The sequence below is a fragment of the Lissotriton vulgaris genome, chromosome 12 (genome assembly GCF_964263255.1).
Source record: "Lissotriton vulgaris chromosome 12, aLisVul1.2, whole genome shotgun sequence".
NCBI lineage: Eukaryota > Metazoa > Chordata > Amphibia > Caudata > Salamandridae > Lissotriton > Lissotriton vulgaris.
In genome coordinates, this window is record NC_141700.1 from 331,025,856 (window position 1) to 331,043,165 (window position 17,310).

General features: G+C 47.2%; 1 protein-coding gene across 1 annotated transcript in view; it reads left to right on the plus strand.

Annotated features, from left to right (window-relative positions):
- The window catches only part of LOC147674032 (uncharacterized), a 42,098-nt gene extending 25,069 nt beyond the window's left edge, over window positions 1-17,029 (plus strand). The window contains exons 2-4 of the mRNA XM_086945554.1: window positions 13,791-13,892; window positions 14,644-14,772; window positions 16,565-17,029. Of these exons, the coding sequence (XP_086801680.1) occupies window positions 13,791-13,892; window positions 14,644-14,772; window positions 16,565-16,965 (632 nt within the window). The 3' untranslated portion in view covers window positions 16,966-17,029. The remainder of the gene's footprint in view (window positions 1-13,790; window positions 13,893-14,643; window positions 14,773-16,564) is intronic.
- Window positions 17,030-17,310: the final 281 nt, after the last annotated feature.

The window sequence follows — 17,310 nt, forward strand, 5'->3', positions numbered from 1 at the left end:
ATATATATATATATATATATATCTATATATATATATATATATATATATATATATATATATATATATATATATATATATATATATATATATATATATTCCATCCACTCCCGACTTCACTTTAGTAATCGGACTCTGACACAGGAATAAGCTTTTGCCATTTAGCTTTCGTTTATTTTTCTTCCGCTTGACGCATTTCGGCACACATGCCTTGTTCACTATGGGCAATATATATTTTCACTGAAAATACTAAAGTTTACAGGGACATCATAGTTAGGCTGCAAATTCACTTGTACTTAACCAGTGAAATTCTGCAGTTATAGTTACCTGAGCTAACTATAATGTACGCCCCACAATGCACTGTTTATGACATTATATATTACATCACTCATGACATGGTCAGTGACATCACTGATAACATCTTACATTACAATCTGTGATTACATCATTAAGTGAGGGTAAGTGTTTTTAAGAGTTTATGAATGTTAACGATATATACTGACCTATCACAAAAGTTAAATTAGTATACTAGGTGCACTACTACTGAGTGATACTACTTCTAACATATATTGTATGAGTGGCTGTGTGACAATATGTATAGTTGTGTGTATGGGTGTGCAAGTTGCTGTATGGGTGTATAAGTAGTTATTTGAGTAGCTGTGTGGGTGAGTGAGATGTGTATGAGATGTATTGGTGTGTAGCTGGGTTCATAGTGACTGTATGGATGAGTGAGTCGGTGTCTCGATGGCTGTATGAGTGAGTGGCTGGGTCTGTAAGTGGCTCTATGGGTGAGTGAGTGGCTTTTTGAGTGGGTGTTTGGTTAATTGAGTCAGTGTGTGAAATAGGCTGTATTGGAGAGTTAGAGTTTGAGCGAATGGCTACATGAGTGAGAAGATATGTGAGTGCTTGTATGGATGTGTGAATGGATATGTAAGTGACTACTGGTTATGTGAGTGAGTGTGTAAGTGCTTATAATGGTAAGTGAGTGGGTGCACTGATTGACTGTATGGGTGAGTGAGTGTGTGTGAGTGACTGTGTAGGTAAATAGGTAGGTGTGTGAGTAGCTGTATGGGTGAGTGCGTGATTGTGTTAGTGGCTCAATGGGTGTGTGACTGGTTGTATCAGTAGCTGTTTGGTTCAGTGAATGGTTGTGTGAGTGGCTGTATGAGTGGATGAGTACTTGTGTGATTACTGGTATGGGTCTATGAATGGGTATGTGAGTGGTTGTGTGGGTATGTGAGTGGGCATATGAAAAGTTATATGGGATGTGAGCTGATGCTTTGATTACGTTTGGTAATCCCCATTACTCTTAGTCCTACTCGTCCTCGACTCAGTCATCACTCATGAGGTATTCCACAGACAGGAAACAAAACAGGAAAAGCTTTTAGGCTCCACCTCCCTCCTGCCAGGTGCTATATCAGACCTAACCACCAGAAGCACATCCTGACACACCAAGCAACAAAGGCCTGGACAGGGAGGGAGGGTGGGAAGTATGACTGGGTCGAGGATGAGTAGGACTAAGAGTAATGGGGATTACCAAACGTAATCAAAGCATTACCTCTAAGCATGGGCGTAAAATCCGTTCCGCTCGCGGAATTTGTGGATTTTCGGCAAATTTGCAATCCGCGAACTCTCGCAAATTCGCACGCAGCGGATTTTTTTGCTTGGTGATACAATATTGCGGCGCGCTGCATTCACTTACCGTCAATTAGCGTTTGCAGAGTTGTTTTTCTCCATATTTTGCGTGTGCTGCGCCATTTTGGATCTTGCTGTGGGATCCCCCGGGAGTTTGGCGACCGCGATTACGTCATCGCGGCTTGCCACCTTGCACAGCACGCATCGCGAGAGCTCGCAATTGCAAACACGTAGATGCGGCGGGCAGCAACAATCTCGCACTCGCAAAATTGCAAAATGTGCAATTCTGCACAAGAAATCCACCAGCAAGCAGCATAAACCTTCTGAAAATGATGATTTTTATCACAATAACTCCTCAGGTTGACATTTGCTGCACTTTTTTTGCAAGGAGTCCATTTGGGGGGGGGGGGGGAGGAAGGAAGTGCCCCACAGTCTCCAACTTCCTGTTTCTGTCCAGCAGGCGCCTCCCAGTGCTTTCTTCATGTGCTGGTCACTTTCATTTGGATCTTGACCCTGGAAGGATTACTTTTTGTGGATGCTGCTGGATATATGGATTTGAGGCCTTTTTGACTTTTTTTGGATCACTTTTGGATTTGAAATTTCACAAGTAAGTTTGTTTGGGGCATTACAGTTGCTGCAACTACAATTTTGGAATTTTCGATTTTAGGGCTGTTGTTGGGGCCTTTTGCCCAGGGGTACTCAGTGGTGGATGGACTGAGTCTTTCTGTGGGGTCTCTTTAATGTAAACATCATGGAGGGCATGGATGGCATGGGATTGTGCAGATTTTTGTGTGTTTTTCGATTTTTTTGGCTGCTGTTGGGGCCTTTTGCCCAGGGGTAGTGAGTGGTGCATGGACTGAGTCTTTCTGTGGGGGTCTCTTTAATGTAAACATCATGGAGGACATGGATGGCATGGGATTGTGCTGATTTTTGTGTGTTTTTCGATTTTTTGGGGTGTTGATGGGGACTGGCCATGTGGGTGGGGGCCATTTTGAGTGCTGGTACAGGCAGGCCCTGGCCATGTGCTGGGGGGCAAGGGGCCATTTTGAACGCAGGCAGTGTTCTCAGGCCTGCACCCATTTTGCCTAGCTTTCATCCATTATGCCCAGGGGTAGTGAGTGGTGCATGGGCCTAGTCTTTCTGTGGGGTGTCTTGAATTTAAACATCATGGAGGGCATGGATGGCATGGGATTGCGCTGATTTTTGTGTGTTTTTCGATTTTTTGGGCTGCATACCTGATGTTCCTCTGTCTTCCATTGCTTTTAGGTGCACAAGAGAACCACCAGTGCCAGGAAGAAGTCCTGCAGCGGTGTGTGCAGCATAACATCACGCGACGTCACGTGTGGCCACAGACAAGACAACTCTGCAACTCGTGCAACTGAGGCCTGCTGTTCTGACATCTGAAGAAGATGGCCCCAAAAAAAGTTCCCCATAGCTCCTCTAGCAAGAAAGTTGCCAGTAAGGAGCAAAAGAAGCAAGTGGCGCCACTTACCAAAAAGACTGGTGTGCCGACCGTCACATTTTTTGGGAAAAAAATAAGTACGCCTGCAGCAGCAGCGGGGTCTGCTGGGGACCAAGCTGCTGGGAGCAGCACCCCCGCTCCATTGGGCTCAGGGCCACCACCACCATGCCAACTCAAGTCCAAGCCCTTGAGTGCTTTAGAGGCCGCCAGTATAGTTGTTCAATCACCATCGACCAGTGCTGTTGGTTCATCGCAAGAAAGTAGCAGCAATGCCCCTCAATCAACACAGGTTGTTGTAACTCATCTGACGAGTGTTCAACAACCACTGCTGCAACAACAACCATATGTGCAAGTACAAGCCCAAGTACATGTGGAAGGAGAGGCAGCGCAAGGAGATGCGCAAGCAGAGGTGCATGGAGCGGCCCAAGTGCCCACAATAGTTGTTCCTCCCGAAGTAGGGGCACATCAGGAAATCGACATTCAAGCTGAGGTATCATTTGAGGAAGCCACTCCTTCTGAGCATACATTGTCTTCCACATCCCTAGCAAGGAAAAGATCAAGGATGGTGTCTACATGTTCTTCAAGCCCCCTTCCTTCTGATGATGCGGATCTTACTTGGGAACCACCACAGCCGTCTGAGAGTGAGGCACACCATGATCTGGCAAAGGTAGCTAAGCGTAAAAGGAAGGTCCCCGGAACTCTTGTACTTATGGAGTGTGATGATGACGCTGAACAAGAAGTGGCGTATACTCCTGCTGATGAAGACTCTCACGACGACGACGCAGTCATAATACAAGTCACTGCAGCACCAGCGGGCATGCAGCAAACAGACATTTTGACCCTAGCCCGAGAAACTGCTGAGGGTGATGTTGACGATGAGTCAATGGGACCACCACAGTTAACTAGTACACCACCACCTACCGCTTCCATATTTTCTCGCCAGAAGGGACCTCCATCCACCCCGACCTCCATTTCCTCAATTAGTGGTGCTGCAAGTGCACAACGTAGTAAAGTTCGGCAACACACATCCTCCACTTCATCTGGCATTAGCATGACCAGTATCGCCTCCTCTGCCCCCACAGACATTTGAAGTCCGCAGTTTGGGACTTCTTTAGTTTTAGCTCAACATGGGAAAACATAGCCATTTGTAGCATTTGTAAGCTTGGAGTTAGTCGTGGTAAGCTTGGTACCAACTATGGTACCGGAGGCTAGAGAGGTCATCTTAAGAGACAGCACACTGTCAAATGGCATGCGCACCTAAAGGAGATCAAGGAAGCCGGAATTGCAAGTCAACAAACTGCATCCGTTGATCTTTCATCTGATGATGACGAGGAGGAAGAAGCATCACACACTTCACTTACACGCAGTACCCCTGTCAGCAGCACACCCCCTGTGAGCCACACTAAGAGTGTGGGAGAGAGTGAGACAACAATGTGAAAAAGTTCATCATCACCGAGCGTAACTGGGTCGAAGAAGTCATCATCATCATCATCCCGTAAAATCATGGTCCAGCCCATCAGTAGAAGAATGTTGTTTTCAGATGCGCCATTTGAACGCAAGCACCCAATGATGCGTCTGTATACCACTAATCTGGCTAAAATGCTAGCTCTGGACCTTCTCCCTTTTTTCTTTTGTGGAAGGGGTTGGTTTTCTTGAATTAGTGGCAACGCTCTGCCCTAAATGGAAGGTTCCTAGCCGGTTCTATTTTGCCAGAGATGCGGTTCCAGCACTACATGAAGATGTGCTGAAGGTGATGGGGGCAGCTTTGCAGAAGAGTGCTGTTCACACTATACATCTGACAACAGACATGTGGACCACTGGGTCTCTTTTTCAGGAGTTACAGCAAAGCTAAGGGCAGGTGTTGACCCGGACAACGTTTTTTTTAAAGCTGCTCGGAAACATGCAACACTAGCCATGTTTGGCATGGAGACAAGTCATACAGGAGAAAACACAAAGGACTTTCAATGGCTGTCCCCAATAAAACGCAAGATTGGTTATGTTTCCACGGATAATGGCGCCAATGTAGTTAAGGCCATGGATCTGGGTAACTATTTCAGAGTGCCGTGTTTGGCGCACTGTATAAACCTGGTTGTTAAAAAATTCTTGAGTGAAGAAAGTCCAGTGTGCGAGTAACTGACCACCTGCTGAAGAATGTGCACACATTTCAGCCTTTCTTTTAAGGCCCGGAAGCATCTGAGGGGCCTGCTACATCAAGGTTGACTGCCAGTGAAAGCACTCATCCAGGAGGTGGCAACATGCTTGAACGTCTGTATGAGCAGTGTGCGGTACTCGATCAGTATTTCTTTACACAGGGTACAGCTATGAAGGACCTGAGGATACATGCGGAGCAATGGAAGCTAGCTAAAAGCCTGACAGACATGCTTCGTCCTTTTGAGGTCTTCACGCGTGCAGTCAGCAGGTAGGACTGTTTTTGGGAAAAGCTATCCCATTGTAGCGCATGCTAGAGCACTACCTGAAGGCGGTGTCTTCTACGTTTCAAAAAGATGAAGAAAAGCAAGAAGCTTTTGATTTGGTGGAGAAATTATTAGAGCACCTACTTTGGGATGAACATCTTTAAAAGATCCACACAGAACAGCATTACATTTGTGCTACTATTCTGGATCCACGCTACAAAAAGGCACTGGCAGGCAGAGCATTCTTTCCTTTTGGTGACGCAGAAGTTTCAAAGTACAAACGTTGGCTAGCTATGTCAGCCATGAGGTTTGAAAGAGAACAGCAGGAAATTAAAGGAAAAGGCAGCACATCAGCATAAGCAGGCCATCCGGAGTCAAACTAATCCACTTCTGCACCTGTGGCTGTGGAAGAAGTGAGTGATTTTCCCTCTCAGCCGTTAACCACTCCAGCAACCGGATCATCTGCACCAGACACAACAGTAACATTGTGTGAAGAAGAGGATTGGCTAACTCAGCTTGGGTTTGATTTTCAAAAGCCCCAGCAAAAAGTAAGCAAAGTGGAGGAACCGTGGAGAACCTTGAGTCGATGGTGCAGGACTATCTGAATGACTCAACAGAGGTCTATGTTCATGATGACCCATTGGTGTATTGGCATGGGAAAAAAGAATTGTGGCCAAATATCTCCAACCTGGCTATAAATTACTTGTCTTGCCCACTCTCAAGCGTGTCTTCTGAATGTGTTTTCAGTGCTGCTGGTGGCATTGTAACTTTCAAAAGGACCCACCTCTCGCCCAAAAATGTGGAGAGGTTAACAATGATCAAGATGAATCAGCACCTCATACCACCTGATTACAAAGTACGAGAATACACGCCGGAAGAAGACGAGGAGGACACCAACTTAGATGAGGGAATTTCTTCTCTGTTAGGTAACCTACTCCCGCCTGAATTCGCAGAGTATGAGGACGAACTCTTGTTCCCTGACACCGAGCCCCGAAAATGAGCCAATGAATCAATAACTTTCTTTTACTCCTGTGTGTCTGTCTTTCTTTGTTTTGCAAAGTCAATATAAATAAAAACTTTAATCACCTAATCACAAAAACAAGCCCATCAGCAGAACTGTCTTCACTTATTTGCTTATTGATTTGAAGGTGCCGCAGTCTGCATTCCTCATGTTCACAAGTTCACAAGAACATGCTCCTCTATCCTCCTCCTCCAGACTCCTATTTCCCTCAAAGCAGATGGATGGATTATGCCCAATGAAGAAAGACTCTGCACTTGTGGGGGTGTTCTACTTCTTTGCGGGTGAGTTGACAGCTCTGGGGCCATTGCTGGGAAGGTCTAATACCGGATAAAAGTGGTTTGGAGAAAATCGGAAGCAACATTTTTTTTGCGTTTTTGCTGACTTGCTTGTCTTTGAGGTGCTGTTTGGGGGGTTCCAGGTGTTTGTGGGTGGGTTTTGGGGTCTGGGAGCACTGCTGGCACAGTCTAATTTTGATTGCATTTGTTTTTCAGGAAATCCATGGTGGAAAAGGGGAGTTATGGCCTAGCTGCACAGCGCGTTTGGACGGGAGGCCGAAACATATTGTAAGTATGAGATTTTCCATTTTTGCTTTTTGCCTGTTTGGGGGTGTTGTGCTTTTTTGCGGTGGGTTGGCGGGTATTGGGGCATTGCTGGGAAGGTCTAATACCGGATAAAAGTGGTTTGGCGAAAATCAGACTTGAAAAAGTTTTTGCCTTTTTGCTCACTATCATGTTTTCGTGGGCTGTGAGGTGCCGGGTTTTTAGGAACCCGGTGGTGCCAGGGGTAACACCCGGGGACCTCTGAGTTCTCCCTGTTCCGGACCACAGAAACACAGAGTCTTCTAGGTGAAATCAGAGACCACGTTTTATTGGCTGCAACCAAGTAACATGTGTCCTAGAAGTACGACAGCACGGGCCGTAAGTTCTCAGGAGACTGTTCGTTTTTACAGAACCAGCCTTCTCCTTATATACATAAATAACATCTGCTGGCAAGAATTCTTGTGTTTATGATATGGTTATACACATATTTCTACAATAATACAAAGAGCGAAGTCATGCTGGTCAGCACATATTTTAGATGTCCAGTTTGTGATGGATTACCCAGCCAGGCCCAGAACTCCCATCAGATATCGATGAAACACCAATAAGGTCGGGCACCCTCCCATCGTAAAACTGGTCATAAACAAGAATCATGGACAGGTGTATGTGTATGGAGATCATGGTATGTAAGTAGTGAATGGTTTATGGCATGTTGTGCCTTGATGATATCTCACTCGGCCACTGGGCGAGGAGCTGCCCAAACAGGTTTGGCTGGAGGCAGTGCAGTCAGCTCGGCCAGGTAATGGGGAAGTCAGATACGGTGGACGTGTCCTTTCGGATCAAACTCGGTCTTAATCAATTGACTATATGAGGGCAAGTCACAAGATGGATGCCGTTTACAAGATGGAGTCTGAGGGTTCGGAACGGAAACCATGGTTTAAGGGTGTTAGCATCACTCAATCATGACGCAAATGTATAGGGATAATGTCCTAATCATTACCGGTCCGTAGACACCAAATTCGTCATGATACGACGATATTTTGTGATACGAGTGTTGGACCTCGATACCGGTGGAACGGCAGGGTCCGGATTTTTCAGTACCACAGACCCTCCTTTTGCCCTCATATTAGGCAATAACTCATGCTAATCTGAGTCCAAATCTGTGTTGATGAATTCATGGAGATGCTGCTGTAGCATCATTCTGTTGTTTAATTCGTCCCTTGATACAGGCTTCTTTACACATGAGGTAGCGCAGAGGCCACATATTGCAGGAGCGCACTGTACAAACAGGCAGAACATAAACAGAACGGCTAAGATTATCCCTATGAAAATCAGAGTTTTCCATCCCCAGGCAGATATCAGTTCCCAGAACCACCCTAGCAAGGACCAATCCCCTTTCTCTACGTGAAGGGAATCAGAGATTTTGTGTAATTTGGAGATGGCCTGGTATACTGTCGGAGTTTTATCGGGGATGAAAATGCAGCAACTAGATTGGATCACTCTACATACACCACCACGGTCTGCAAGTATGACATCTAGGGCAACCCTGTTCTGAAGGGTCATAAGTCGATCCGACTGAAGCTCAGCTGTCAGGTTGCTAAGGGCACCGGCCGTTTCAGTCACGGCGGACTCAACTATCCTCGTCAGTTGTCGAATGTTCCTGCTGTTCACCATGGGCCCCCAAAATGGCAGAAAACCCTTTGCGAAGTCTCCAAACTCTTGACCCGCGGTGTCGTCTTGACTCACGACACCCCTAACTGTCCTTGTCCGATGGTAATCTGCCCCGGCCGTGTAGGTGGGTGGCAGCAGAAACGCGATGAAGCATGTGCCCGAGAAGTCGGGGGGGCATTCATGTATAGGCTTTGTCATGGCAGACGAAATAGGTGCCTTTAGCCGCTAAAAATGGAAGGGAAGTTCGGGAAGCAAACACATATGTTTCCGTGCATGCGCTCTTCCCCAACTGTGCTTTGGGATCCCTGCCAATACCTTGCAGACACAAGTGGCCTCGGTGGGGCACTATCCAGACTGGGGAGGATTTCTTAGTTTTCTGACCTTTATTCAAAGAGATCCCGTATTTAGTTATATTCCAACGGCTGTAGGGAGTGAGTTCATCTTTAGGAATCGTTTGATACGTATCAACATCCCTACTCATATTTCTTATTCCTATCACTAGTGCCTTGTTGCTGGAATCGCTCTCCGTGGAACGGGGCGGGTATGGTTCTAGGGCGAACAGGAACATGGTCTGGAAAGCCCACAGAGAACCATAATAACTGAATGGCAGGATAAAGTATGGGATGCCCTTATCTGTTGTGTGTGGCATGAGTCCACAGATCCAACAATTTGAGGTGTTCATTATAGACTGGTGCTGCTGTAGGAGCTGGATGAAGGAGTTATTTATGAACTCTAATCTTCTGGCAGACTCGTGTTCAGGAAGAGGGTGAAAGGAGTGTAAAGAAGCAGTTGGAGAAGGTGTGGGCTGAGTGTTGTTTACAAAGGTGATTTGAAACTTGGATAAAGTATAACCAATCAAGAACATCATTATGCTACATATCATCAAAATACATGTTATCAGGAATTTCTTCCTGGCCATCACAGTACATATTTTCGTTTTAAAGTTCATGTGTCTAGCAGGTCTCTCTACCCTTGGAAACTCCATCCTCTGGTTGCTGCCCGCGGTGGGAGGTTGCTTCTGCCAAGATGTGCGCTCTGTCCAGTCCGGGGTAATTCCCTCAGACCGACCAGAACCGTTGACCTAGGCGTCCCAGGCTGCACTCCTCAGACTTCAACCGCGGCCCTAGCATTAGAACCGGATGGCGGTTCGAAAATCAAAAAATGAGCTAGTTCCCTGGGCGAGAGAGCTGTGAAGTCAAAAATAGTTCATGGGGAAAAGGGAAAATCGCACTAATTTGATTATGTCAGTTCCTTGGTCTTGACCTCAGATTATATCGTTCTTTCCCAGGCACGGTGTGATCTTCAAACAATGTTTCAGGTTCTGTAGTGTCCAATTGCTTTGACGGTGGCACAGATCCTTGCAAAATGCAATCGCTCTCTTTGTCGGTACCAGTTCCTTTTAATCGTGCATCGCTGAAGGGGGCAAAACGAGGTATGAGCTCTGTCTCGGAGTCAGCGACTCCTTGCTGGACCCACCGGTAAGCATGAGCGAATTTTGCGGATCTCGCGTTCGCGAATTTTGCGGATTTGCGGATTCGCAATCCGCAAAATCCGCGAATTCTCGCGAATTTGCGGATTTTTTTTTTTTTTGTGTTTGCGCGGGTTTCTGCCAGTTCGCGAGGGTTTTGTACAATGTCGCAAATTGCGAACTTACCTGTCGGGTCGCAAGTTTCGCGAACTTGTTGTTTCTACGTGTCCAGCCTGTTTGGGACACTCTTCTTCATCACTGCCACTCTCTGTCACCACTGCCACTCTTTGACTACTCATGCCACCCTCTGGCCCACCCATGCCACCCTCTGTTTCATCACCACACCCTCTGGTTGTCCAGTGTACATTATTTTCGGCAAAGCAAAGCACACCTTCCCTGCCTCAAGTGACCTGAATTAATTTGGGGCTGATTAATGTGTCACAGAATATTTTTTTAGCTGGCACCTGCTTCCTTAGTGCGCCCTGATTAGTGATCTTTTGCACTTGCTAAGTGCTTTCATTGTTGCAAAATTAGTTACAACACCTGCCCTGCCCCAACTGACAATAATGAATTAGGGGCTAATTAATGTGTCACTGAAAGAATTTAAAGTTCCAGCCTGGCACCTGCTTGTCTGCTCCTTTAGCTGTAAATCAGGACCTTTGTGGCATACAGTTAAGGTCAGAGCAGGGTCACACAATAGTTGCAAGCAGGCAACCGAATTCTGGAGGGCCCCCTCAGGAAGCACTACAAAGAATCGTTACAAATCATGAGGTTGACCTTTTGCACCTGCTCATTGCTTTTGCTTTTGCTGAAATCGTTTTTCGGTGTTTTTCGCGCTATTCGCGGGGCGCGGCGTCGTGCGAAACCGACCGCGGAAGCCGCCAATTCGTGCGAATGAGCATTTTATTTTTTTGCGGCTTGTTGTTTCGCGAGTTTTTTTGCAGTATTCGCGAGCCGCTTGCAGCGCAACACGCGAATTTACCCCAAGGTCGAGTACGGGCGCGGCCATTTTGTTTGCGTGACATATTTCCGTTTCCGCCCGCTATGTATAATCTCGCGCAGTAAGCGCATTGCGAGTAGAGGTTCGCACGAGATCGCGCGGGAAATCTAGAGGTTCGCACGGGATCGCGAGGAAAATCTCGCGCGAACTTACTTTCGCGCTTGTGAACGGGCGCCGGCCATCTTGTTTTTCATTCATTTCCTGTGTCTGGGCATGGTGTTTAATCCTCTTGGTATCTTTGCCATCCTTTGCTTGTTTTCAGTTTTTTTTTTACGATTTTGCTTCTTATCTATCCCTCTCTTTTCCTAGCTGTATATTTTTGTCTTTTCTGCTATTTTTCTTTACTTTTAAACTACTTTTTTTAACTCTTTTTTTTTCTTCTTCCCTATCCTATTCTTTCTTAATTTTCTACTTCTTCCTACCTTACCTGCCCAGACCATGGTCAAGCCAGGCGCCGTGAAGCTGCCCAGGCACTTGAGGGCCGCAGCGGCGGCGGGGAGTAGTGCTGGACCCAGTGGCAGGACAGCATGCGGGAGATTGAGGGGGGAGCAGGTGACGCGACGGGAGATATTCAGCCCGGAGGAAGTGGGCGCGCTGGTCTACTTCGTCCAGCGCCGCCTGCCCAGGACCATCGCGGGAGGCGGCAGGATCGCGGCCGGCGGCTACAACATGCGGGAGCGCCGGAAGCGGTGGGAGAAGGTGTGCTGGGCCATATCCCACCTCTACGGGGTCCAGCGCACCTACAGCCAGGTCACCCATCGCTGGACGGACCTCCTGGACCGCGAGCGCGACCTGCTGGACCAGCTCGGCTTGGAGATCGCCGGGCTTGGTGAGTAGTAGTAGCCATTTAATCACTCACTACTATGATGTTTTCTCCTGCTCTGTGTTGTTGTATTGCAAATATTTGTTTTTTACATGGAGCAAGCCAATAATGCCGCTGATGACGATTACATTGTAGTTAAATTATATTTCAAAATCTTCTGTGCATTTCAGGTGCACTGCTCTCCTTCTCAGTGGCGTTGCTACTATGCTTATTTGTTTTCTATTTCGTGGTCTCATTGGCCTGAGTAACTATTATGTATGAGTGTACTTTACAGAACTGCGTAATGCTAGACACTAGGGGGCAGATTACATTTACAAGCCCCTTGCGCCACGTTTACGTTGCCTTGCGTGACGCAACAGCGGCGTAAACGTGCCGCATCCCTGCGAGTCATTTACAGCATGACGCATCTATGGAGATGCGTCATGTTATAAAGCCATGGGCCTGCACCACAATGGGTGCGTTCCTAGTACGCAGGGTGGGCGGTCCAGCAGCTGTGCGCCTCGCAAAATTGCCTGCGTGAAATGTACAAGATTTAACGCAGGCACTTCTGCGATGCTGCTACGTCAATTCAATTCCTTATGTCTGCTCGAAGCAGGCGAAAGGACTGACACAGCATGTTAAGTATTGGGTGGCCCTGAGCATTACTGGAGTTGCATTGCGTTGGCGACGTGACTCCAGCGATGCGCCGCTCTTACGTGACGAGATGCCTCACGCAAGTGCCTACCCTTGCGCCAGGGCGCGCCGCATTGTAAATGAGGCACATCTGCCGTGTCGCAAGGGTAGTTTTGCGTGACGCATTTGATCTGGCGCATCTCTGGAGATGCGCCAGAACGCGTAAGTAAGTATGCCCCTAAGGGGCAGAATTGCAATTACCGTCGCATCCCTGCAAAGTAGCAGGGATGCGCCATTAATTGTGCGGCCCGCTACCACCACCAAACATGGTGCGCCGTATTTGCAATGCGGCGCACCATGGGCCCAAAACGTCACCGAAGCTTTACTGCTGGAGTTGCGTCGCAACGATGGCGCAGCTCCATCAATGCTCTGGGGTACCCTATCTCCCCAATGCTGGGTCAAGCCGTACGTCTGCTTCAAGCAGGTGCAGGGTTTGTGTGACGCATCATTGTCCTAAAGGTGACTGATTGATATTTTGTAGATTTCCCTCAGCCACTATTAGGATGTGTTCCACTTCCAGCGCAGGAATGCCCTCCCTTGCGCCGGAACGCCCCCTGATGGCGCAGGGCTTTATAACGGGATGCATCTCCCAAATGCGTCACGTTGTTATAATATTATACGCCGCACCATGGCGCCCTTTTTTGTTTAGCTGCTGCGTCACAAAAGTCACGCAAGAACGGCGCAAAAGAGCCGCAAGGGCTTAAATCTGCCCCTTCCTTTGTAACCCTGACAATAAGAAAAATAGTGGCGGTGGATTGATAGTTTGACTATTTAAATGACTGGTAATGTAGCAGGCAACTGTTAGTGTTGTCACTGATCTGACTGAAATCACAATGGAGTTTGTCTGTCACTTTGCGTCTTGCCTGCGGACTGCTGCCTGCCAGTCCTAGGTGAACGTTTCAGTACTTTGTTTAGTGAGTTACGTGACTTTCGAAGTCACAGGTCCGCAAATAAATGAAAAGTAACCATAATCAATATAATTTCGCAGAAATATTTTGTTATTGTTCTTTTGAAATGTTTGATTTGGTTGACATTGACAAGCAACAATCATCCATGTTTTCTGTTCTTTCTTTCATGTTGTACGTCAGCTCCCCCCAGGGGCGAGAGGAGGACACAGGAGCAGCAGGCGGCGGATGCTGTTCATCAACAGGGCCAGGATCGGGCAGGCGAGGGCTCCTCTGCTGGCCCCAGTAAGTTTTCATTTTAGACTAGTACCTATTTTTCCTAGCGTTCCTCATTTGACTTTTTTCAAAATTGTCTTTGCTCTTCTTGTAGACTGTATCTAAATTCTTATCCTGCCTCTACTATGACTCCCTGTGGTATTACTAGATTATTCTTATTAGTCTGTCTGTGTAGCTAACTAAGATTGCACGGTTGGCGAAACTCCCATGATTCTAGTCAGCAATAGCTCTATCAACTTAGTGCAGTCCTCTGGGATTGTCCATAATGTCTTTTGAAGTGTTCTATCTGGACTCATGCTTGCAAAAATTGCAAAACCTTTCGCTCAGTCACTCTAGTCTGGACCAAAAAACACAGATTGTATTTAAGTTTAAAAGCTTTATTAAAAGTAAACACATTTATTAAAATGAAGTCATAATAAAACTAAACGTTTAACTGATAATGGAAAAGTGGTTAGTGCTGACGATTAATTGAAGACATTTCTTGTGGTCGAGCCGAGCTCTCACCTGGTTTCAACTTGATCTTGTTGTTAGAAGTCCATCTTCTGTCTGTGTGGAGAAAAATGGTGCGTGTTAAAAAAACAGCCTTCATCAGTTGTGCCAAAAAGTGCAGCAAGACAACCTTCCCTGGAAAAAGGGACATTTTTTTTAACTTTAACGTAGACAGTCACAAATTACATTGTTTTCACATGTCTTCATTCCTAGACCAAATACTAGTGACTAGTGAGTGCTTTATTCTAACATTCTTAAATGTACTTTGTAGGTGGAACATCTGGTGGCGGGGCCAGTGTGGAGGTGGTGGTGCTCGACACGGAGGCGGAGGGCGATTCTTCAGGGGAGGAGGCGGCGGCGGCAGCTGTGAGAGTTGAGACGGTGGTGGTGGCGGCCAGAGGTAAGCTCTTATATATTCCTTACTTATTGAGATTGAAGACTAGCTGGGAAGGCAAGAATATGAGATGCATGGCTGGGTGAATGATGAAGCAATGATGGGTGGAAGGACAACAGCCTGGGTGGGTGACACAGAAATTGTATGTGTCCATATACCTGGATCATGCTACTATCTGACTCTTAGATAGCATATGTGTATCTAGAGCAGGGGTACTCCTAGTACGGCCCGCGGGCCGGTGGTGGCCCGGCAAGCCTTCGTTGGCGGTGCGCAGACCTTGCAGACAATCACTGCTCCCCCGGCCCCCACAGAGCAGAGGCTTTTTTGTATTTCACCTGTTAGCGCCCCTGCATCTCCACTCTGACAATCACTGCTCCCCCGGCCCCCACAGAGCAGAGTGGAGATGCAAGGCCACAAAGAGGTGAAATAGAACAAAGCCTCTGCTCTGTGGGGCCGGGCAAGCAGTGATTGTCAGGGTGGAGAAGCAGGGGCGCTAAAACAAACAAAGCCTCAATAATATGTTAATGGTCTTTTAAAGACCTGTTAAGTACTTTGGTGTTGTTGTCTGTGTGTGCGCGTTGAGGAAGCGGTCTCAACCCGGGCTGAAGGCTGACACAGATAGACACACACACAGTGAGATGACAGAGGGGGAGGGAGAGGGAGGGCAGGAGGGAGAGAGAGATGGAGGGAGGGCAGGAGGGAGAGCAGGAGGGAGAGAGATGTATGTAAATGCTGGGTCTGGTGGCTCAGTGGATGAGGGCATCTGCTGCAGGGACCTGTGTGCAACCTCATGGTCACAAGTTATCGTTTTGCTTTAGCCCCGCCCCCTCTGACTCCGCCCCCACCAGTGCGGCCCTCGGCCCCAAACTACACTGTAAATGTAGCCCCTGAGAGAAAGTTTGTGAGTACCCATGATCTAGAGAGAGTAGATGGTCAGTGGATGAACTAAGTGTAACTTTGAAGAGCATGTAACACTGCACCCGCACGTCCGTTCCAGTGTAGGAAAGGCAAGGAAAAGAACTTTTAATTTTGTCCAAATACTACCATAAATAGTAGCAGTAGTTTGTATTGCAAGCACTGCATAGATCCGGTTATTATGGTGGCCACTCCCTACCTCTCTTAATAAGTTTAGTAGTACTCAGTCATTCATGTGTGGATGTATCACTGGTCACTCAATAAAAAGCAAAGCACCTAAAGTCATCCCATATATAAGCAAAAACATCCCATGTGAAGTGATAGATAATCAGATTATTTATCTTCTTCAATTTTCCATTTCTAGTACTCATTTCCACTGTAGGGTGAAAGTTAAATTAATTAAGCAGTAGCCCTTGAGTTGTAACAGAGTATTCTCAGTGCCACCCGTAATAGAAAAGTAAGAGATTCACCACCTGCATGTACTGGACGGGTACAGTAACGCAACGGCAACGCAAGTCTAGGTCACTCCTCATGGCGTGCGTCTCTTTTTCTCGGGTGCAAGTTTACCGCGCTGGCATTATGCCGGCTTGCAGAAAATAACGTACCAATTTTCCAAAACAAGAGATAAGAAGAAGAATAAGACTGGTGTACTTTCATAGTCGACTCCAATGGAAGTCCACAGTGCTCGTAGAATTTGTTCCTTAAACTCCCACTAATGTTAGAGCAAGGATGAAGAAGTGTGAGGTTAGATAGATACTGGCCTCAATAGTTATGTAATGCGCTTGCAAGTTGCTAGTTGTACTGCAGCACAAATTTCTGCTGAATGATTGAGTTAATCTTAAAGAGCATTGGTTACAGACTATGTCTTTCTTTCTTCATATAGGTTCTCCTTCCAAACGAACAAGGAGGAAGGAGCTGGCTAGAGCGGCCCGGCAACGGAGGATCGAGGCCACTGTTGCGGAATATCGGCGGCTGGTGGCCCTGGAGGACGTGGAAAGTGTGCAGTCGACAACTACAACAACGTCGTCTGCATCGGCCTCCGTGGCCCCACGGGCTGCCACCCAGCACAGTGGTCCACCGAGACTGAGCCGGGCTGCCAAAGGCAAACGCCACCGCCGAGCAGCAAGGCCAACAGCTGCCTCTCACAGGCCTTGCACCTGCAAGGCAGTGAAGGCACGCCTGCGCCGCACTACCCTGATGGTGTCCCGCCTTCAGCAGGAGCTCGCCTTGCTCCGCGAGGAGCATGATGCCCTGGCCCAAAAAGTTAACAGCATCCACCCATAGTGTCCCTTGCCCCTTTTTTAGAGACTTTTGGGGGGTGGGAATTGGGAGTTGGGTTTTTGGGGACTTTTGAAGGACAATCGTTGGGGTTAGGGAGGGTCTTGCGGGAGATTATTTTGTTAGGGATATAAATATACTTTTTCAAACTTTATCTGAGCATACCTGTTTTTTACTGCTTGCCTGGTGGGTGGGGGTTTAACGTTGACTGTTTTCCTGAAAGTTTAGTTCCATTTTCTTCCTTTAAGTGTAAATGCCCAAATGTTTTCAACACTAAGTGCCTCTCACAGACTAAGTGAAGTGAATCCAAGAGTCCTAGGACTTTAGTAGTACTACCTTCAGTCTCTCGTC